At 34.5% G+C, this 24,087-nt stretch overlaps 1 protein-coding gene across 4 annotated transcripts in view; it reads right to left on the minus strand.

Moving 5' to 3' along the window:
- Positions 1-2,756: 2,756 nt before the first annotated feature.
- The window catches only part of syk (spleen tyrosine kinase), a 52,034-nt gene continuing 30,703 nt past the window's right edge, over positions 2,757-24,087 (minus strand). Inside the window, exons 4-14 of one of the 4 annotated variants that reach the window (XM_088911992.1) lie at positions 23,358-23,496; positions 22,397-22,478; positions 19,160-19,203; positions 15,579-15,641; positions 12,050-12,107; positions 11,464-11,641; positions 10,093-10,302; positions 9,295-9,484; positions 7,954-8,094; positions 6,145-6,257; positions 2,757-4,569 (exon numbers count right to left, since the gene is read on the minus strand). In XM_088911992.1, coding sequence (XP_088768118.1) covers positions 4,497-4,569; positions 6,145-6,257; positions 7,954-8,094; positions 9,295-9,484; positions 10,093-10,302; positions 11,464-11,641; positions 12,050-12,107; positions 15,579-15,641; positions 19,160-19,203; positions 22,397-22,478; positions 23,358-23,496 — 1,291 coding nt within the window. In that variant the 3' untranslated portion in view covers positions 2,757-4,496. Of the gene's footprint in view, positions 4,570-6,144; positions 6,258-7,953; positions 8,095-9,294; positions 9,485-10,092; positions 10,303-11,463; positions 11,645-12,049; positions 12,108-15,578; positions 15,642-19,159; positions 19,204-22,396; positions 22,479-23,357; positions 23,497-24,087 lie in introns of all 4 variants that reach the window. The other 3 variants (XM_088911991.1, XM_088911994.1, XM_088911993.1) reach the window with 3 other exon arrangements.

Below are 24,087 nucleotides of genomic sequence, written 5' to 3' on the forward strand. Positions count from 1 at the left end.
GACAGATCAAAGGACATATAATAATTATAATAATAATTGCTTACACTTACAGTATATAGCGCTTTTCTGGACACTCAACTCAAAACACTTTACAGGCAATGGGGACTCCCCTCCACCACCAATGTGCAGCATCCACCTGGATGATGCAACAGCAGCCATAGTGCGCCTGAACGCTCACCACACATCAGCTATTAGTGGGGAGGAGAGCAGAGTGATGAAGCCAATTCATAGATGGGGATTATTAGGAGGCCATGATTGATAAGGGCCAATGGGAAATTTGGCCAGGATGCCGGGGATACACCCCTACTCTTTTCAAGAAAAGCCCTGGGATTTTTAATGCTCACAGAGTCAGGACCTCGGTTTTACGTCTCATCCGAAGGACGGCGCCTGTTTACAGTATAGTGTCCCTATCACTATACTGGGGCATTAGGACCCACACAGACTATAGGGTGAGCGCCCCCTGCTGACCCCACTAACACCTCTTCCAGCAGCAACCTTAGTTTTTCCCAGGAGGTCTCCCATCCAGGTACTGACCAGGCTCAGACCTGCTTACTTCAGTGGGTTGCCAGTTGTGAGTTGCAGGGTGATATGGCTGCTGGCAATATGTAGATGATGTAATTATGTGACTCGTCAGCTTTGTATAACAGCTTATGCAAAGATATGGATATAAAACTCACCTGCTCACTCGCTCTTTTGTAAAGTAGCATGCCCTTGTTGATGTTCTATACTAATTGGCTAGTTGCATTCAGAAAACATTTTCTTTTAGAACAAATCCAATGTGGTGGGCAAGCCATGCGACTAATTCATTGTCCTGAGCAAATCCAAATTTTGCACATGAACTAACATTGTTCATTTGCATTGTTCAGAACTGTATTTTCACTGGTTTCGAAATAGATTTTTGAAACTTCTGAGTCACCCCTGAGAACCCAGGTCCTGGGTTTATCCATCTTTACTCCCAGAGCTTGCTGTGATAGGGTCTGGCTATGACCCTGAATTGGAAGAAGCAGTTAGAAAATGAATGGATAAATGGGGTATCTTTATGACAGCAACATGCCGTGAACAGCCTTGACAGTCAGCCTACCTGATGCATAGCAAATGTTCCTTCGTTAAGCCTTATAGTTTTAGTGGAGAAGTCATTCAATGTTTTTGCCAAAACATCATGCCATTAACACACTCTTTTATTATGAACAACACACATACTGTGTCAGCCCACAGCATTTCTTACCTCCACAATCTTACAGCTCTGTACACAAAGTTTCTCAAAAATCCAGCAGGATTTGTGCTTTGATACATCATCCTGCTTTGATACATTTAAAATCCTGCTAAATATAATGCATGCTTAAAATAATGTACAGTACTACATCAAGGATGAGAATGTAATGCCATCTGGTGTATTCAAGTTGTAATAGCATTGCTCAGAAAGTTAGTAAGTAGTTCAATAGTGAAAATATCTCCCACCCCTATTATTTGTTTAATGGGTGTCTGAGTGATTGTGCTTATTCTTAATGGTTATAATAAATATAATAGAAAAATAATACCTTTTACCTCTATATGTTTTAATTAAATTAAGTTATTGCTTAAGGTCATTTTTTAAATACTACTAAACTATTTTAAATATTGGTATTTAAATATGAAACGTGCTTAATATGAAAAGTCCTGAAAGTGCTTGTAATTTTTTTCAGATCTCAATTGTAACATTAGAAAAAGTATTTTTATGTATCACTGGCATTCAATCAAGGATATACAGTACATTGTCCTGTGTTAGATAGGTTAGACCTTGCCTTAACAATACCCTACACTGGACTACAAGGTTATTGAAAAAAAGAAAGATGGAATATCTCCTTGCCCATACCTTCGACTGTAAAATATACCAGGTTGCGTGTTTTAAAACTATTTCTATGGTGCAACTAATCCAGTTGTGCAAAGTTTTTTTTTAAACGGAAAATGTTACAGTACTGCCTCTTGTTTCCAGGTTACATATCCACCTATTATCAATTCGAAACCAGCCTACTAATCGTACCTTTTACAATTGGAAGATTAAATATGAAAGGACACACATTTTTTAAAGACTCCAAGTCTGCAAAGACTAACAATATCGTGGTGTATTCAAGCTCCAAAACTGGAGAGAGAAAAGAGTCAAGGTACAACAATGATGATGACTGTAACTTAAGGCCACGTTTGATATTGTTCTTTTAAGGCTGAACATTTTTCAACTCCAATATAAACTCAATAAGATTTTTAATTCATGTTAATCAATTCAACTCCATTTCTATTTTAAATAAGAACATAAGAAAGACTACAAATCACAAGAGGCCTTTTGGACCGTTTGGGAGTTAGTAGTCTATTGATCTGACATCCTTATCCAGCCTTTTCTTGAAGGCAGCCTAATTATCAGCTTCATCCATAAGGCTAAGTAACCTTTTGTGCCTCTCGTTCTTTCTTTTAAATCCACTTTAATGTAGTTTCTACTTTAGTCCTTTGGTTTGTGTTTTTCTGTTGATTCTAAAGCAGTCAATGCCTTGAGAAATTTGAATACTTGAACCTGGTCCTCTTCTAGTGTTCTCTGTTCAAGACTAATAGGCTTATTTTCTTTCAGCACTGTCAATGTTAGACATACCTTTAGGTCCCAAAATGTTTCTGGTTTTACTTTTCTGGAGTGATATCAGAGCAGCAATACATTTCTTGTACCGTAGTGATCAAAATTGTAGAAAATATTCTACGTATTTCAATAGAGTGGAAATAAAAACAATTAGTTATACAGTTTTGAATTGTCATTTAATTAACTCCTACATCGTAACAAAAAGCATAACCACTGCAGTTACTTATTTAAAAAAAATAGCCATACTAACATATGGAAACATTCAGTCTTTTTTACAATGAATTCAAAACAATTTACCTTTATGGTCAAAATGTATTTTTGAAATATTTAAATATTAATTTAACAGTTTCTATATAGGAATCTAACGAACATTCTCGTTAACATTATCATAAAAATGTGAAGGTAACATAAATGGAAAATAACATTCACTTTTCAACAATGTAACTATTCATTCAATGTGCTGGATTATAATAAAAAAGTGGCTTAGTAAAAAATCTCCTTAGGATAGTAAAATGTAAACTAGTTGTATCTTCTTTTAGCCAATAATTAACATATTTACAACAAAACTACATTTTATCTCTTTTTCTTGATTTTAACGTGTTCCTTTTTAACAAAAGACAAGTCCTCTGCCTAATTAAAATGACTGCTACAAAGATGAACACTCACTGACATTACAAGGCATATTGTCCTTAATGAGCAACTGTCCTTTTTACTTCTTAAATGTGTTATAAATGTTCCTGCATAATATTTCTACATGTAGATGCTATTTAAGTTTTATAATTGTCTGCCTTTGGGAGGTGGGTGCTATTTTGTCAGGTTTGAACGGGAAAGAAAGAACTATTGAAATGAAAAGGTATGGCATCTCTATAATGCAATTTTGAGCAATTATATTGCGCCAATTATATTGCACCAATTATATTGGAAGTCCATAACCATTTTGTAACAAAAGGAAAGTAGAATGACACACATTATGGTTATTCTTGTCCCGGATTAACTACTCCTAGAACAGAGGAAGAATGATTATGCAGGATGCCATCACAGAAATGTGTAGACATAATGTACCTACTAATAATGAAAATTAAATTACTGTTGAAATATTTATAACAATCTTTTGCACTGAAGGATATATGATTATGTACAGATAATATACACATTTGGTGTAGAATCCTACTGTATAGCTTATCCAGAAACAAGATATTTGTAATTCAAAATGTATATTTATTTCTTCATAAATGATGGACAAGGCAAAACAAATGAGTAAATATCAATTCACAACAAGTCATTTTTTTCAATTCCAGCTTATTAAATAATGCAAATTTATTTTTGGGCAGTAATGCAAAAAAAACATTTGGTTGAAATAAATTAATTTAAGTGTTCCTTGTTTGCAGTCCCTAAAACCAATCAAAAAGAGAAAAAATAATGTTCATATAATATAAATAAATGATAAATGTATAATTTATATTATCATTTATATAAAAATCTGATAAAGTTAGATAATTCAGAACAACAGATGATGTCAAAATTGCTCTGTAATAATAAAAACAATACGTCATATAATTGTTTGCCATTAAAAAGCTGGAGCTGAATTAAGCACACAGAATAACAGAATTCATAGGTTACTGGAAAGTGAATTACACACTTTGAGATCCTTTCAGCTTCTGTTACATGTTTTTTTTACTGCAATACAGTACATGCCTTTTACAGTTCTGTTAAATGTTTGGTTTGATAAAAATGTATGGGATAAAATTGTCACTTTTTAAAAAATAAAATTGGACTGTACCGAGCAACAGAGAATTCTAAAAACAATCAAATAAAGATGTCAAATGCCAGTAAATCTAATAATATTTCTAAAAATGGCACAGTTATTAAGCTACCTATACATCCCCTGAAAATGTTATCATTGTGAAATATCATAGTAGTAATCTCTTAGCCTTGCTTCAACAGCGTGAAATCCAGGTCTCTCGTCAGTCCTGCAAAGAAAAATAAACAAAAAAGTACAAATGTGATTTAACCATTAAATCAATATAGTGCTTGCTGGAGTGAACTCCTTCATCCTTTTGACCACGTAATCATTTCTTTTTTTTATGTGAATTTATTTGACTGTGGTTCTTGTCATTTTGTACTGTATCTATACAGAGGTATAAGTAACTCTGCACATATACATGAAGATTACATCATTTGTTAATATTAAACTATTGCATTGATATTCCCTTTTCACTTAACCGTGTCAGTAAGTGGAGAAGGAAAGGCGGGAGAATGCTTGCGTCTGTTAAGGGACAAACTGTCAAGAGACTGGCAACCACTGAAAGCACTTGAGCTAAATAGTGAACATACAGTGGGGAGAGGGGAAGGAGTATGTCAGTGCTAAGGTGACAGGGTGAAGGTCAAGGAGCCATCTCACACCAGGTACAGAGCACCACATAGTGAGCACAGTACGATAACCACACACCAGCTATCATTGGGGAGGAGAACAGAGTGATGAAGCCAATTCATAGTGTAGAAGCTTTTAGTAGTAAATTAAGGTTTGGTAATAGTTTGGCTGACATTTTGTCAGGTCTGGGCAAGGGGAATCCCACCCAGGTGGGAGCAGTTTTTATTAGAGGCATTAACAGGGAGATATGGGGCTAAGATTGTGGTTGATCCCCTTGTTTCTGTGAGACCTCTGTTGGTTAGGTTGGAAAGAAAATATGTGGTTTTCTAGAACTTTGATTGTCTTTGTGTTTTTAAATGAAGAGCATCTAGAACACAGGTTGTTTTAGACCAGAGTCATTAATGATAGATCTTTGGCTACAGTTTAACCAATTTCAGTCATGCCAATAAAAATAATTTTCTGCAGAATGAGCTGTTAGTGAGGAACACGGGCAGATTGAGTTCAAATTTCAACAATTCTCTTGTCCTGTAAATCTCGTCAATTGAAAGGTGAATGATTTAAATAGTACAGTGGAGTTTTGTGTGGAGTGAATGTGTAGACTCTGCCACTTTGGAAACAACTGAAATGTTTTAAATGTGGGCACAGAGGAACCAAGTCTTATACTTAACCTTATACTGCTAAAGGGCTTTGAACCAAGGTGACATCCGATACATAAAAATACAGAGCTGCCTGAGCAGGGAGCCGATCAGTCAGAGTTCTTAGCTGAGGAAGAGGAAGGTGCAGATAGGAAAGGGAAAGAAGTCTTGGGGTTGGAGGGTGGAATGTGACAAGGTATGGGGTAAGATAGTAAAGCCTAATTTGATAAAGGTGGTGCTTCAGCTTAATTAAACAGCTCCAGTGCTGGGAAAGATTGTGAGCAGGGAGGTTCAGCAGGCTGGGACCTGTACTTACCTGGTAACAAATCTATCAGTTTCATACTGTAGTTCTGTAAATCAATTACCAAGACAATTGCATTCTAAGCAGAATCAAAATAGCTCCTTATGGCGTGGTTCAGTTCTTTGTTGTTTGTTTCTTTGTTCAGTTGTTTATTGCTAAGCACAATTTTCATATAAACTCTAATGTCAGAGTAGGCAGCATTAGAATGTTTAGATTTTAAAGGAAAACTTTGACTCACTTATAGGTCCAGCATTTGCGCATGATGTCATAAACTTCAGACGGGCAGTCAGCAGGAGCTTGCATCCTATCTCCATGTTCAATCATTTGCAAAACTTCATTTCCTTTCATCCCCTGCAACCCCCGCAGAACAATTAGTTATTTAGTTGCAGTTATTTCGCAGTTATTTTTTTGGATGTTAATACATTGACGGAAATAAGAATATACTGTATTGCAACTTGCAACCTTGAATTAGACACAGCGGTTTCTCGCAGGTATAGAATGGATGTACTGTACAGTACATGTAAAGGGATTTTGAAAATGTAGTGTATAGTATATTCTGTTTAATAAGCTTAAACAAAATCGTAGCAATAACAAACGTTTATAAGGGAGTTGAAAAAGGACGATGTTCTTCTCATCCCGCATACAGTAATAGAGAAATTTAGTAGAAACTTGTAAACGGACTGGGTATAGTTTTATATTTCAATAAAAATATGTGTTAACTCATTAAGGTTATGTGCCTGCCTATTTGTTAAGAAATAAAAAAATATGTCCAACTGATTTATATTCAGTATTTTCACATTTTTAAACAATCTTACTATTTAAATCACGCAAAGCACAACTGAGATGTACAGTATATGATCGTGTTTAGACATACACTTTGATTTGAAATTTGTGTTGTCGGCAAAATGTACTTGTTTTTTATTAAAAGAGAAAGAAGAATCTTCATTGTGACATGTGAAGTGGAAAATCTTGATTACCAAATTTTGTTAAAAGAAAGCTATTCGTAGCAAATTAAGGTATCTGTTTTGTGATAATTATAGATTCAATAGGTAAAACAGGAAGCCACAAATCTGAAAACTGACCTTTTCACATTAGTGATACAATTCTTGCCTGAGCAGTGACTGACAGATGTTCTAGTACATTTTGCAGCTGTGGCACTATTTTTGGTCATCTCCCTTACCATCCTAACCATTGCAGGAACCATCACCCTTTATGAACAATGTTCTGTTACTATTTGTTAAAAGAAGAGTAAGAATGTTTGTTTTTTTAAATAATTAACCTAAAACTGCTTAAAAAGCAGCTTATTACTAAATTATAAAGTATTTACATATTCTTCTCCAAAATAGTTTTACAACAGAACATGGACTTACAGTAAACACATTCACTATCAATACTGTATACAGTTCAGCAATGTGGTACACAAGTCTTATTATTTAATTACAAATTTGGACTGATGGGCAATGCAGAATTGCTATTATCTTGCAACCTCAAGAGGTTTGTTTAAATTTCTACGTATCACTCAGTTTGAAAAAGTAACTGTGTATTCTTTAGAAAAGATTTCAAACATTCAATTATGTGTATAGAGGTAACTTCAAACTGTGTTATATACCTCTTGGCCAATGGACAGTTTCACAATGTACTATGCAATGAGAGACACTGGTTGGATGAAGAGATTTCAGCATTTACAAGGAAATAAAAAAAAACACATTTGAAATGTTTTGGATTAAGTTTTCAAAACATGTTCCATTTCCAGGTTTAACAGATTCTGTATGCTAATTATGTGATGTTATGATTCAAGCTAATCGATGTATTACTTTAAACAATCTGATTGATTCAGAGCCAAAAAGTTGATAGTGATATAAGAATTTGCGTACTATTACATTGGCATACAGTTTTGGGTCTTTCAACTTAGGCATCTTTCTTCTCTGTAAATGTGTGAAAACACAGACAATTGGTTCGTTTGTCATAATCATTAGACATTAGAAAAAACACTTTACACCTCAGTGAACAGGTTATACTTCAGAAGGTTTGTGTGCTGATGTCTTACTTTGTATGGCTTCTGTCCATAGGAGTATGCTTCCCACATCAAAACACCAAAGCTCCATACGTCACTTTTGCTGGAAAACTTGAAGAAATTAATGCATTCTGGAGCATACCACTTCACCGGCCATTTTCCATGAGTTTTGGCCTGAAAGTAAAATAAAAAGAAACATTATTGAATATAGAGCAAGTGTGTTTTTTGGTTCCAAAGCAATGGCAGCACAGGTTTTAAATTTCCATTCATCTTCAATTCAGAAGCAAGAATCAGTATAACTGACGTTTTTGGCTTTTTGATGTGCAGTACTGTAGATGTGATGTGCCATTCTTCAAGGATCCTGCTTTCTTTCATTTGGATTAATTTATAATTATATGTAACGTTAGCATACATTTTAATATTTTTAATATTAAGACAGATATGTCAGATTAATATGTACAGTATAATTGAGCATCATTATGTTTTTTAAGCTGATTAATACATATTTGTTTTTGCTTGTTCTGCTCATTCCTACGGAAGCAGCCTGGTTCAAGCGTACAAAAGGAATGAGCCACTTCAGATTTGAACCAATTATCTTCTAGCATCCCTAACCACTACTGCACACTACTTAACAAAAATTAATTATATGCTTGTGTTCTAACCAAGGAGCTAGACTTTAAAAACTCAAGTAATGGTTGAATGGGGTACATAATACTGTCATATGACCTACAGTGTATAAACACTACAAAACAGGACATAACAACATGCACTTATGCAAATGACACTACAGGTACTCCAATATTCATAACGGTTTGTAAAAAGACATAATTTCAGAGGAATTCTAAGAGCAGCAGTAGCAGAGTCCAGGTAAAGAGAAGTCAGGTGATGGAAGACACCATTAAGCAATTTTCTGAACATTTTATTTTATTATGCCATTTACTTTTCAGACATGTTGTTATCGCATGTAGTGTAATGAAGATGATATGACAGTTTTCTGCACCCACATTCAAGCAAAACATGACCAAAAAAGACCAAGTGAGGACAACAGCGTATTAGAAAATCAGTTTCAGTATATTTCCCATGTGTAAATCAGGGTCACAAGACATCAAAGTGTTTAAAGTTTATTTGGTGTAACTGGCCTTGCTGTTGATGCACTTTACAGGAAAGAACCAGGGAGCTACTGCATGGGTGGAGATGTGGTGGAGGGAGGAATGCGAGATGGGCAAAACGTCCTCAGGAGGCAAGATATTTATATATAGAGGAGCAGTAAACAGGTGAGTTTGAGGTTTAAGCTCCTCCCAAACTAAAAATAAAGTAAGAATGAAGTCCTGTTTTATTACACTTAAATTCTAGATTTGCTTCTGTGCAACTTACTTTGTAATAGTTCTCTTCTGCTGCTAATGCTTTGGACAGTCCGAAGTCACTGATTTTTGCGTAGTGCTGAGTGACCAAAAGCACATTCCTGGCAGCTAAATCTCTGTGAACAAAGTTGTTCTCTTCGAGGTACTTCATTCCCATAGATACCTGGTGGACTAATTCTGTGATATTCCTCACAGTTATGTGCCTGCAGATGTGAAGAAACATACGGTTAAAAACATTCTTTTTACATTCCTATACTAGAATATCATTATGTAAATTAAATGATTTGAAATAAAATACAGTATTTTTGTGAGAAAACATACTGTATGTGTTCAAAACCTTTTGGAAAATGTTTACCATAGGGAGATGTGTTAAGAATGGAAGAATGCAGGCTGAACATGCTAATGTAATTATGCTAATTACAATGACGTCTTTAACTAATAAACTACATAAAAAGTAAATTAGCTCCCCCATGCTTTTGTCCTTTTATTGACCCCATCTTAAAAAGAAAATTCTGAATAATACTGAAGATAATATTTAATATTTTATCACCTAAGGTACATAGTGACCTAAATAACAAAAATTAAAAAGAAGTTGTAAGATAGAGCACTATTCAAAAAACATCAGAGGGAAACACATTTGGGTGTTGATTTGTTTTAACTTGTTCACATTACTTGGGCAAAGGAAAATGAAACTTAAAGAAATTCATGTGACAGACATTAAAACCATTTTGTCATTTCCTCGCCTTTGATAAAAATGGGTAAAATGACAATAGTGGTTTCCTTTATGAATAAATGATGGTATTATATGTACTTGTGTTTCTGCAGATATTTGTTAAGAGGTCCCAGTTCTGCTAGTTCCATAACCAGCATCAAGTTTTCAGCATCGCAGATTCCAATCATTCGCACAATGTAAGGATTGTCCAGCTGCTGCATCACGTTGGCTTCTCGAAGCATCTCCTCCTTCACAGCTGGGTCATTGTCATCATTCTTCAGGATTTTAACAGCTACAGGTTTTTCAGTCCTGGTAAACAGGGTGGAAGAAAGGGTTGGACAGACTTTGCAGTTTGCCAAAAATCTTTGAATTACTCATGAGGAAGTTTGTAAATACAATGGGTATTTATAAAATACCTGTATTTTTATTTTAACTTCTCAGTATACAGTAAATAGTTAATGCATGGTAAACATGACTAGTGAGGCTTTCAGCGTTGTCCACATCCATCACAATATATCTTGTCCAACACAATACAAGGAACTTTGGGTTGGTTTGGTAAAACCATGAAGGCAAGGTGCACACCTAGTGTTTCACACTCTTCTTGTAGCCCGAATAGATTAGAAATGTCAACCAAAAAACATTCCTTAGTGGAGAAAAAAAGATTAAATTAACACAGCTCCAAACCTGAAAGGAGTGTTCGAATCATTTGAAATGTCTGAGTTAATGGCTCATTAAGTGTGCAATATGTGGTTGTGTGTTTTGAACAAGGAGATGAATGTTTACATTCATCAGAATTCTCTAAGTCAGAGAATTTTCCACATTGTTTGAGAAAAATGTTATGAACACAAACCCCCAATGCTGGACTGAAAGGAATTATTAACATCAGTCCATGCTGGGCTCAAAAGAAGGTTGTCATGATGTGTAGTGTTCAACAGATCATGTTGAATTTATTTTCTGGAAAGAGCAAATTTATTGCAAATTATAGAAAAACACAACTTTCTATTTGAGGCGTGTCTTGGACACTTTCAGTGCCTAAGTGGTGAAGTTATAGCTTGTATTTTATTGACATTGCTGTTAAACCAGCAAATTTGTTTTTGTATTGAGTATGTTCAGAGATGTACTTTGTAACAGATTGTGGACTAATCTCTGGTGGACTACAATATCACTTACATAAATTCATCTGTAGGCATGAATAATGCAGCCAGCTTTCTCTTTGATTACAGTATTTACTTTGCTTACTTATAGTATTTACAGATTGTTTTTAAGTGGTATTTTATATGCATTGGTTATGTATTTTACATACAAACTTCATGCAGATAACTCCTTAGGAATTGAACCCAGGGCCCCAGCACTGTGAGGTAGCAATGCTAAACATTGAGCCACCATGCTGCCTCCATTTCTTAAATATGTAATAAAAATACACTAAAGTTGTTCACTATTCACCCCAACTGTTTTCTATTAAGTGCTTACTTTGTCATTTTATAAATTCCTTTCAAGACTTTTCCAAAGTTTCCAGAACCAAGCTCCCCATCTTCCAAAAAGAGCTGTTTGCGGTCCAGGTGAACTGTTTTTGGTTTCAGTTCTTCGGGGTCTGCATAGGGACTTTCATAAACACTTGTGTCCATAGGCATTGCCTCTGGAGAAAGTACTGCTTCATTGAAAAAAGAAAAGAAAACACAAGTCAATATATGAAACTATACTGAGGAAAGTAATGTGTTTTACCATGATAGAAATGGTAGTGAGTGTAATTAAAACATTTATTTCTGCACAATCTCTGAGCTCTCTCATATTCTGAGCTAATATTTTTTGGAATCATTGGAATAAATCCCAAGCATAGGCAATGTAGTTTTGTGTAACTGAATAAATGATCATCCAAAAAATTTTCATTTCAGAAAACTGAAAGAATGGGACAGATTTTTTGTGTTCAAGAAAAAAAAAGTTTTAGTTTATACTATAATGTACATGAAATGCTATTCTGATACTAAACTTTAGTTAAATCTATAGTATACTTTAATTAAATCCTTAAAATATTAAATTAAAGACTTCCTTCACTTACCTTTGGTTTTATTTCTTGCCACACTAGGTTCATAAGTATTTTGGTGAGCAGTGGCAGCCTGTATAAATGCATGAGAAGTCATTAAGTACAAGGCACACCAAGCATGATTATGAAGGGAGCTCAGAATAAATATTACATCAATGATTAAATGCACAATTTGCAAGCATTAAAGCAGAGTTTGAATTTTTCAAACAGGATTGTCAAGCCTCATTTACTTTAAAGGCACATGAACTGGAGTCCTTAGAAATCTGCACTCAAAAATAGTTCCGTATATTGTACCATCTGGATAAACTAAGTGACTCTCTCAATATCCCTTTTAAGGAGACATTGACTTTGGCTAAATTCTTGTTTTCTCACATTACAGTGGTAATTTCAAATTTAATTTTACAAGTGCCCTAGTAGTCCAATTCCCCTGTCTCGGGACTAAAATTTCAGTATCCACTAAAAGCTTTTAGTTACAATATAGTTTTTAATGCTTTGGGTCACCATAAGATGCAATATTTATCACCTCAGGTTAGTGTAGCCTGATGATCAGATAAAGGTGATCAGAAATCACGTGTCTCACTCAAGTAAAGAAAAGATCTTTGAGGTTTCAATAAAGTGCCCTGAAGGTGTTGAGATCTTGACTCACCCGAATGAAGGGAGAAACAGTTAAATAAAAGGAACTTCTTTCAAAAGATTTCAGACAAAACAAAACTGAGCTGGATGATTATTTAGTTTCTGGAGTGAGCCACACAACCTTTAAGAGACAAAATAATTGGTAGACGACACAGTAGAAACACTCTTTGTGTATTGTAAAGCATTTTCCCTTATTTTCATTGGTAGACAGCAAACATCCTATAGAGCTTTGCAATGGCAAAGCAACACTATACCAGTAGGGTAAAATCATTCATAAAATGTGAAGCAATACATCTAGATTATATTATCATTCAATTAAATTTTAATCTGTATGTTTCTTTCCTTGTGGATTGTGACATACAGAACACTGATTAAATGACTGACAACATACAGTACTGTATATATACATGTACATATTATACACTATATACTGTATATGGTAACTACAAACTGATACTATCTATTAAAACAATCACATTGCGAAAACTGTGGACCATAGAACACAATCTGGTTCACTTGCAGATCAAGTCATTATAAGGTGTTGCCATGGTCTATAACAGACAATAGTACATGTTCCAATAGATGCCATGTTATCTCAATACGACTGCAACTGTATGTTACAGTACATCCATGAGGGACTGCAAACATGACAAATCTAATAACACGACTGCATGTTTGGTGTCCACAGCCATTGTCTACAGAAATATCTTCCCCGTGTTTGTATGTCCATCATTTTTGTTGCTCCATGTTGCACAATTTTGAAAATATGGTTCTTTAATAAAGCTAGAACCTATACTTACACAAATACAGTACTGTGTATATATATGTACATGTATATATGCTGGCGGTAATATCTATCAGAACAAATTTTAGATCAAAATACCGTAAATTCAAAATTCAATTGCATTTCCTTGGATTTACAAAAACAATTTAGATCATTTATAATGTATTTGAATGCTATAATAAGACACGTTTCAGTCTAAAAAAATATGGAAATAAAAGTTGAATGGTGTTTGTATGGACAGGTAATTAATCTCCAGAAAAGTAACAATGGAGCTAGGTAATTATACATATATCATATATATATAATTAACTAAAATTAATTATTTCTTCTGTAATTAGCATACTTTTGTAAAAGATAACATGCACATGCAGGTGCCATTGAAGAAATCCATAATGAGAGATTTTGTGTTTGATTTTTGCGATTTGGAATATACTGTATAGTATATATTTTATAACTATTTTATTTAAAATGAGAGAAGCTTGAGCTCCACATAATTTGTGGGTGAATTAAAAAGACCTGACCAAGCTATAATTCAATTCAACCACAAAAAACAGTATATACACTTACATGACCTCTCGAGGGCAGCAAAGAGATAAGTCTTAGTCTAATATTTTTGATCTCCCTTGAATTTCTATTGAGGTTTTCATCCTAAAGCATCCCACAACATTATAGAGTACATATACAGTACGTGTATAAACACATACTATATTTATACACTACATAATGAAAAGAACCACTTAACCCACCACTAAAGTGATTATGATCCAGCCATTACATAACAGCTCAAGAGGAAGACAGAGAACTCTCTTCAGCAATTAAATTAAAGGCACTTTTAGTTTAAGACATGTTGTGAGTTCTGTAAGTGGAATCAAGGCAGGATATCGGCATAAAGAGTATCTTGGCTTTTGAAAAGTGCCTTACTCTTTGAAAATTATTTACCAAGCTGTCTATTGACCAGTCTCATCATTGGCTTTGAAATTCTGGTCCAGAGTGAAGGGTTCCCCCTACTGGTCCACTAACACCACTAACGATCTACAGTCCTGAATGGAGCTGGTCTTGCTTTTCGTCTGAGATCACTAGTCCTAGATATTGTGGATTGGGACCTTTGCTAACTCCTGGAAGGGACTGTATAATGCAAACTAATTGCTCAGGTAATGCTTGTTAATATATTATACAGTGTATAATGTACACTGTACATAAATTTATAAGCATTTTAGAAGCATTTTGATAACAATCAACTAACAGTGAAGCAATGTCCTCTACCAAAAAATACAGTGAGAATTAATGGTTGGACATGCAGCTGATTCTTATAATGCTCACTGTGTTGCATGAAAATGGCAGACAGCTATAATTTCTAACCAGAACAACATAAAAAAAAAACTATTTTTAAATTTTACAGCACAGAGTTTAGAAAAAACCAGCGCCATTCCTTAGGTTTAGGTTTTTACATACTGTATGTAATTTCATTAAGGGACTAGTCTCTCCAGTTTTGTAAGTGCTGTAGAATTACTGCAGCTTTACGCTGTCGAGTTGAATAGTAGTAAAGCAGAAAAATACTTGTGAATTAAATAACAGTTTTGTTAAGTAGTTCATTTTTGCATAATGATTCATTTAACAAAACCTTTAAGAACTGTTCAACCATTTACAGTATTCTTGTACATTTTCTGCCACCACCCCCTCATCCACATCTTTTTATACCAGGTTTAATGTATTTTCCTAAAGCTGCAAGTTTGTCTTAAAATACTGTCCATGCTTCCGACATGGTATAATTCATATGGCTAGAGAATAGCCATATCAGGTGTTCATTATTCACTACTTCTTCAGACTGAGTGGTATTTTGAGCCTCTGAGTTGTAGAGTTCTAAGAAATTCAGTGAATGGCACGTTGGTCAGATCATTTCAATTCACCTATAAATGTTGCAGGACCCTTCCAATTTCAATATACAAAAGTTGGATGCATGTAAACAGATCAGAAAAATAGGAATCATAACAGCTGCTCCAAAACTTTGTTAGTAGCAAACCACACATTAGTAAAATGTCAGATTGTGTTAGTTATTTGCATGTACAGTATCTCCTACCACTCTCACAGTGGGATAAAACAAAGGGGTAGAACTGTGTGTTTGTGCACCTTTCTGCTGCCAGTCTTTGTGATGGATTTGATTCTGGAGATAATCCCACCTGTGGCACCTCTCTGGAAACCACAATTTCAAAGAGGAAAATGTTATTTTCCAAAAAAACTAAAAAAATGAAACATCAGCATAAAATCTCTTCACAACACATGATGTTTGTAAAAGATAAATGCTGTGCCAGTTTCTCGGATAATGATTAGATATCCACATTGTTTGCTGTTTTTTCATTTTTTCTTGTTTTAGAACACTAATGCTTTTGAATTAAAGCTTCAAGACATTTGATAAATTGTGAAAGGTTCTTTGTCATTCAAGAGTACTGCATTTTACAGTACATGAATGATATTCTTGCCTTACTTTACCCCATATTTGACCCTTTTCATTGTATGCAGTAGTTTTACTGCTCATAATGCTCCGTAATATAAATCTGTTCTGGTAACATTATTAAAAGAATTGAAGTTTAAATAAACATTAAACCTGTATTTACTATCCAACCTACCGAACTACTGTCCAACCATTGCAAGAGTTTGAAATGAAAGAAGTTCTTTATGTCTTCCATTTTTTAAAATATTTTCAAATCTAATGAAACAAAAAATGATCATTTCAAATTATTGTTTGCACTTGATTATACATTTCTAAAGAAATTTCACGTTGTACACATACAGTAAAATACCTGCATTCTACATACCCATTGGTGGCTACTAGCAAGAACAAATTTTCCCTATAGTGTAGACAGTATCCTGTTAGACTTTAAGCCATCTTCATACTGTACCATTCAAACATTCTAAGAACTTTCTAAATCACGTCTGTAGGTTATACATGCAATGAAAAAATGTCCGCAAAACCCAGTATCCATACTTATCGGTGGCTATCTGTCCTTAATCAGTGACAGCGAAACGGTAAACAAGAAAGATGTCCTTTTTTCAAATGCAAATAAAACCATTTGATTGTGGTCAACATAGCTGAAGATGCACAACATCTGATGCTTTCTATCTTTAGCATTTGAAATGGTTAGTTATCTTCCATTTCATTAATAAGTTAGAGATGAATGATGAAACCTGCACCAACTAGAAATGATAGAAATGAAATCTTGTAATATAAATCTAGTCAAAAGAAAGGATGGAAATGCGAGGATGCCATTCTCCCCAGTTAGCCTGTTTGGTAGCTAGAAGCTAACTAATCTTATCTTTCAAGAGGCCAGGTTATCAGTTTTGACAACAGGGCTGTGTGGCTTGTTCCTTTGTGAAAAGAGTCTCCTGTTCCGAATTTCAAATGCACTTCAGTGTAGTTTAAACGTGAGTCCTCTGGTTTGAAGAAATGACTAATCGATGTTAACACAATATACAATACCAAATCTGCTATGGATAAATATGAAAATAAATAAAAAATAGTATTGCAATAAAATATCACAATGATTGACATCTAAAAGCCTAACTTTGTTAGTACTGTACAAGTATGGTAATGGCACAGTATTGTCAGAAGAGGGAGCTACACAGACTAAAACGATTACTTTAGGTTATTTTCAGGAAATTAATATATGTTATATTTATTAGGCAATTTAACTTTCATGTTCAATTCTTGTTTGAATATGACAATTTATTTGCTGAAATTTCAAATCAAAAACAAGGTCAGTGTTTTCAGTCAAATATATATTTTTCTATTTCTATTTCTATTAATTGTCATAAACCTATTGTTAACAATTCTCTGTTGTAAAGTCAGTCTTTCTCTTGGTCTGAATGTGTGTACAGTATGTGTGTTATCTGTGTTTCAGCAGCAGTGATCTTGTTCTTTCTACTTCATATTCCAGGGACACAAAGCTGGTACTTTATCACTAGGGACTTCCCTTAATCCAGAAAGAGCTTGAAAGTCAATTTCATATGAGGAAGCATTTTTCAAATGCCCAAAACAACATATTGACAGTTATGCTTTGCACACATCAACAGATCAAAACAAAAAGTTTACATTCAATCACCAATTGGTGGTTATTTAATCAAATTCTTGAAAGTACTACTGTACAGTGCATCAATTTTTCCATTGTTTTATCATCTATTTCTTTTTCTGGAATAATGGTACATATCTTACAGTTTTAGATGAATGCATGTATTTTACAACATCATGATCAATAAAACTGGTGAATCATCAATTATTTTGAAAACATTTGTGAATTATTGGTTACATTGGATTGATTTCATGTGCACAATAAACCATGCAATGGAAGGTAGAGTAGGGTGCGAGTGAATTTAATTGCACATTATTATACCTATTGCTTATGTAACAGCCTGTTTTACTAAAAATGTTTTTTTTTAAATAAACATAAACTGTTCATTCAATATGATTAAAAGTTGCTCGGAGGAGTTGATCTCGTGATTGACAAATACTGTACTTCAACTATTGTTGAGGGGAAGGTTTGGGGCAGTACTGCTTTTGGTTTTATCAAAGTAGTTGATCACAATCACAAGCATCAGGGCCAAATCGATAAGTTTGAAAACATAATGTAGTTCATGTTTCACAAGTCATTATTTTAGTTGATGTAAAAATAAACTTGGCAGAATACTAAGATATAGGTTAATACTTATATCTGGGGTCAGTGACACTGACAGACATCTTTCTGTATTTCAGGCCACATGATATCCCATGAAGTGCAATTGTACCAAAAATATGGAGACCCTTCATGTTACATTGATACATTAGACAATGCATGACAGAGACCTGCCGTATTAAAGTCAGGGTGTCAATTTACAGAAGATGCAACTCGGACAAAACCCACAGCACAAACTGAAGCAGATGTAAATACATCAATAACATATGCAGTACAGTAGCTTTGCCTTTGCAGATTGTAATGTGAATGACCATGCAGACTCCTGATTCTTGCTCCTTTGTCTAAAATTACTATGGGAAAGCTGCACAATTGAATTAATCTTAGGAATGTTTATTTTAATATTATATTTTGTTTTACTAAAATAAAATCTGTACCATAAAGAAATAATACTTTTAAAAACATTTTAAAAGTGTTCAATTCTAAAAAGAGAACTTGACATGGACAGGGAAGTATGAGATCTTAGACTGGTTTATTAAAGTTTTAGAGTCTAACCTGTATAATGAACATAATGGAGAGAGGCTTGCACATTTCTTAAGGCAATAGCTTTTGATAATCAGCTCCCTGATTCTGGTGCGTACTGCTTACTTAAGTTCTGTTGGTCTACATAATTATAGCAATAAATTGTAAACACTGGACAATGTGAAAATAATACATAAAAGCTGAAATAGGGGAACGCAAAAAGAAAACATTGCTGTGGACAGTAGCATGCACAAACAAGACCGGAAAAGCTCTCAAGTTCTTGATCATTTTTTACATGTTCCATGTGGGCTTTCACAAAGCACTACCTCGTTTAAGGCATCATTTAAGTATGTTTTGGATATGTTGGTATTTATGAATGGGACAAACAGGAAACAATTGCGCTGTTTTGAAAAAATATTTTATAGTAAACGTAAGTGTTACCGTAGTGAAAATGCACACCAACACAAAAGCACAGCCATAAAATAAAAAGAAGATGAAGTTAGAGTTAACAGTTTGAACACTTACAGGGTGATGGTCAGGAAGTCGTGGTGGGCCTATATTTATACTGCCTGCACAACAAAGCAAAGAATTCAGATCATGTTGACAGAATGTATAGCTTATATATGCATATATATATATATTTAAATGTAGCACTCATAAGCACTTCTCTGTTCAGTACATATTCATAAAAATAAGCCTTACTCTAAAGCATAGCATCAAAACTAACACTAAATGGATTTTCTGTTTTAGGTAAATGAACTGTTGTACCATTAAGGTTCAAACTGAATTTGCAGACATAGATTTGAAACCCCTGAGAAGCATTTCTAAAGAAAAAAAAATACAGAATCTGATTTAAATAACAGCTGAACCACATTTTTGTGACTGAAAGATTAAACTCAGGTTAAAGACAAAGGTGTCTTGCAATGGACTGGCATTTTTAGTGCTTAGCCCCGCCTTGTGCCCTGTGCTTCTGGCATAGACTCAGGGTTGCTGTGACCCTTACCAGCAAAAACAGACCTTAGGAATAGAAACCTAAAACACACCAATATAAAATAAAAATAGTAAATTAAAATGTGTTCTTAGTCATTCAATTGAGCCATGAGACATGGATTCAGTCATGATACAAGGTATTTTGAGCTCTTCAGAGCTCGTATTGTCAATGTTGTATTGCTTACATTGATAATTAAGTGGCTAAAATCCAGCAGTAGGCCTTTTTTGCTCATGGGTGTGTAAATGGCAGAAAAAAACGTATTTACCACCAGGTGGTGCCAGATGTAAATATTGAATATGCAACCTGTCCAGATCATATTGTTCTACTAAGAATTAAGTGCTATTAAAGATTCTAATAATGTTTCTGTCATCTTGATGAGACAATAACCTTAGCAGCTTAGGCCTCCAGGAATGCACCTCTTTGATAAGCAGAATGCCCTGAGTCTTTAACACAGACCAGGACATCATAAAGTTCCTGTTACTAATGATAAGTGTTCAAAAATTGTTGTCTTTCAGTCTCAGACCACAAAGGAGACCACTTTGAGAATGACCTTGATGACCAGGTAGACAACCAACCAGGAACCTGACGGTGTCACAATCAATCACCAACCATGTGACTGCAAGCATTGTTCAAGTAGCAGGCCTATAACTTTTCTCCAAGATGGCAGGTTGTGAGTGTCTCTCTGCAGTAGAAGAAATCTGCTGAATCGCAAACCAATTGTAAATGTGTTTAACGCTGATGTTACTAATCTAGAATCCGCAATCCAGGTCCTTTTATCGTAAAATCAACAGCTGGTCCTCTACAAAGCCCTTTCCAGAGAAATCTCAACTGAAGGAAACCAATTGAACATTCCGGACACTGTTGGACATTACCATACGTGATTGTACTTTTCCCACCATGTAATTTAACACAGACGACTCTCATACAGTATGTGTTAATTCTAATTTAACCCAGTGCCGGCCAGAGAAGGATAGGTTCCTCCCTTTCGTGCCTGGGTTCCTCTCAAGGTCTCTTCCTACTTTAACCTGAGGGAGTTTTTCCTTGCCACTGTCACCTTAGGCTTGCTCACTGGGGGTTTAGACCCGGAAATCTGTAAAGCTGTTTTGTGAAAATTTCCATTGTAAAAAGCGCTACATAAAAAAAAACTGAATTGAATTGAATATTAATGTCTTTGTAATACTGTATATGAGTTAATGATCAGCAATTTGTATTACAGTAGATCTATCCACATGCCTGTGTACAGTATATTAATACTCTTATTGGTTTATTCTACACAATGTGATATTGTATTAATAAATTGTATATTGTACAATTCGAATCCATGTGCAGAAAGTGCTTGGCAATGTGTCCTATTCCTGAAAGCCATACATCACTCTCAGAATTTACTGTTACAATTCTTATTGTTCCAGAAAATGAAACCATCACATCACTATAACAGCTTAACAATATTTTTCACTGGTATAGTATATGTGTGCAAATGACATAGACACAATACTTAGTATAGACCAGCCAGAAATGGTGCCGTTAAACCACACCACAGAGTTATTTTAATTTATTCCAATTGCATCGTCTGAAGCTCTTTTGAATGCTTTTTTTTTAGCACAGATATGACAGTATTGTAATCTTTCAGAGGGTGAAATGTACTCTGTGTTCATTTTGAGGTTTTGAGTTTGGAGTTATGTTTGTTTAAAAAAGGACGATGCAAAGACCAAGTGAGTCTGTCTGTTAGGGATTAGACATACTGTAAGTTTTTCTCATTCTGCCCACAGACTGCTCAATTATACAGTATTTTATTAAATGAAAATGTTATGGTCATTGTACAGAATACACCAGTAGGTAAAGTAAGTTCTCTTGCCTGTGCCATTCATATATGTATGGTGCCATTTTCTCAGTGCATTTCAAATATATTGAGACAGTTACACCCCAGAGTTAACTACATAACCACACTGTAGGTAGTTACCAGACCTACTTTTATTTTGCACCAATACTTTCAGTGATCACATACACTATTTAAACGATAGATGACAGTTGGACTGTCTGCAGCCATATTTGTTAATTTAATTAGTATTTCAATGATAGCTTTACAGGTTTATTCATGACAGATGGAGCAAATGTATTGCTTAACTTGCTCCTTTATGTACAGTGTTCCGCTGTCTGAAGATTCCTTTATGTTTCTTTTTTATTATTGTTCTATGATGAATGCTATGAAGATCCAAATCCTTAATTATCCAATCTGATATTTTGCATTTGATAGAGCTTTGAAAGAGATGTCACACATCACTGTTTTCACATAGTTTACAGTGTGAAAACATTCAGTTATTTAGATGCTTTTTTAAACCTTCCTTGTCACCTCTGATCTGGCGTGTAAAAACCTCAACGGTAGCTATTTTCGCAAATGATATGTTTCAAAGTCTTTGCATTCTTTCAAATATTGTAATTACTTTTGATTTTCACAATTGAGTTATACAACAATGGATACATGAATCATTGGATGCCATTAAGCTCATTCTAATAATTAATACTTTAAAACTTTAAAGAGGAAAAATAATTCATTTTGTAAAAAAGAAGTGCTTCACTCCATAAATTATACCTTCAAAGGCTTTAACAAAGTATATGTGCATCTTATAGTCTGTCCTAGAGCATCTACCACTGCGTTGTTGATCAGAAATAAGAGAAGGACACAATGCTGGAAACTCATATACAGTACAGTACTGCATAATGAACGGTTACAATGTTTTCCAACAGAATAGAAAGCAATGAATATAACATACCTGCAGCAAAGTCGGGCCGTGGACATGCCTCTGTAAGAACTCTGAGAAGTCCATCAGACTTGTAGGAATAGTGCTCTACTAGCTGTTTGATGGAAACATATCATAGGTTAGGTCCCCTTTTCAGGCCATAAAGGCCACTGGGGGAATGGGGGGCATAGGACACCATTTTTCTCAACCATCTGACACTGGAGGTGGAGGTGATGGGGTCAGCATCCCACTTTGGCCGGCTTATTACCCCCCGAAGGATTAGTACTCATTTGGAAAGCAGGCTGAGTGGACCTGGGAGCCGTCTGGAAGGAATTAGAGCAAGCTACATCGCTTGCCCCTACCTGGGATTGAACCCAGGACCTTCTGGTCAGGAGCTAGATGCCCTTGTCATCTCAGCTACCACATCATAGTCCCAGTTTCATTTCAAATAAAAACTGTGCTGCTTTTAATGGCCAGTTTACCACCAAAAGGATTGGTGCATTTACTTTGGAACAGTATACAGGTATGCAGGAAAATAACTATGATGGTACTGTATTGGTTACTGGTATCTGAGTTTTTGCCTCAAAGATAAGGCTATATACAGTAAAACAGTACCAAATACCGCCTATAGTATAAGTACTTTGAGGTAGTGTATAATGATAACATTTTACCAGAAGTGCTACTTTAAAATTCTCGGTAAGAGAATGCGTGGACGATTTCACAACTATATTTTTAAAAATCAAATTGATTAACATTATCTTTACAGAAGAGAATATTTGTATTTTGAGCACCTTAGCACGTTTTATGAGAAAGCACCCAGATCTTTTAAGATATTTAAGAAAAAAATAGGGCAAAGAATTAAGGAGGGATAATGATAATGTACACATCATATTTACCAACCTTTTTATCAGAGAAAACTGATTTAACTTTTATTTAAATTTCCTTTTCTTTACACTAATATTTGCACTATACTGTATTTGAACCCTTAGTGTACCTGCCAAAGTGTGTCAAACTTCTTTCCATCGGGTATTGAAAGCTTCCCAGTCTTGTCTTTATCAATTCGATAGTGAAGAACTTTGCCCTCATGCAAGAGACAGAGAGCATATGAGCCATTGTTGTCTCGTTCCCTTATTCTGTCAAAAAGAAAATCTGGGATGAGATATCTAAGAAGATAAAATTGAATTCAGGCAAATATCAATTTAAAAGAGGAAGCCAAATTTTGAATTGCATTGCATTTCTATAGCTAAAAAATAAACTACAGTTCTTAATATGAGCTATTCGTAATAAGCAGTTATTGGTTATTGCAACACTGTATCACCAGAGGGCGCTCAACAAAACATTAAGTAAAACATTAAGTTAAATGTTTAAAAATTGAATAAATAGTAACATGTAACATTACATGTATTATCCAGAAAAGTTTGGAATATATGCATTATATTTTCACATTATTCGAAACATACTTTATGTTACACTGAAATTCCCACTGTGTGAATCTAAAAATGTCATGGAATAAATATTTCACAACACATAGAAACTTGATGTTAAAAATAATTATAAAATATTTTCTTTGCTGTCATGATTAATTTTGTATTAGAACTGTAGTTTGGTAACTAAAAAAAACATTAGTTTATGTGAGGAATGATATATTTTTTCACCTACTTTTTCTTTATACTTTAAAATATCTTCATGTGAATACTATTAACATGATTTAAAATTTTAGCTGC

This window comes from Atractosteus spatula, chromosome 3 (assembly GCF_055471065.1).
Source record: "Atractosteus spatula isolate fAtrSpa1 chromosome 3, fAtrSpa1.hap1, whole genome shotgun sequence".
Taxonomy (NCBI): Eukaryota; Metazoa; Chordata; class Actinopteri; order Semionotiformes; family Lepisosteidae; genus Atractosteus; species Atractosteus spatula.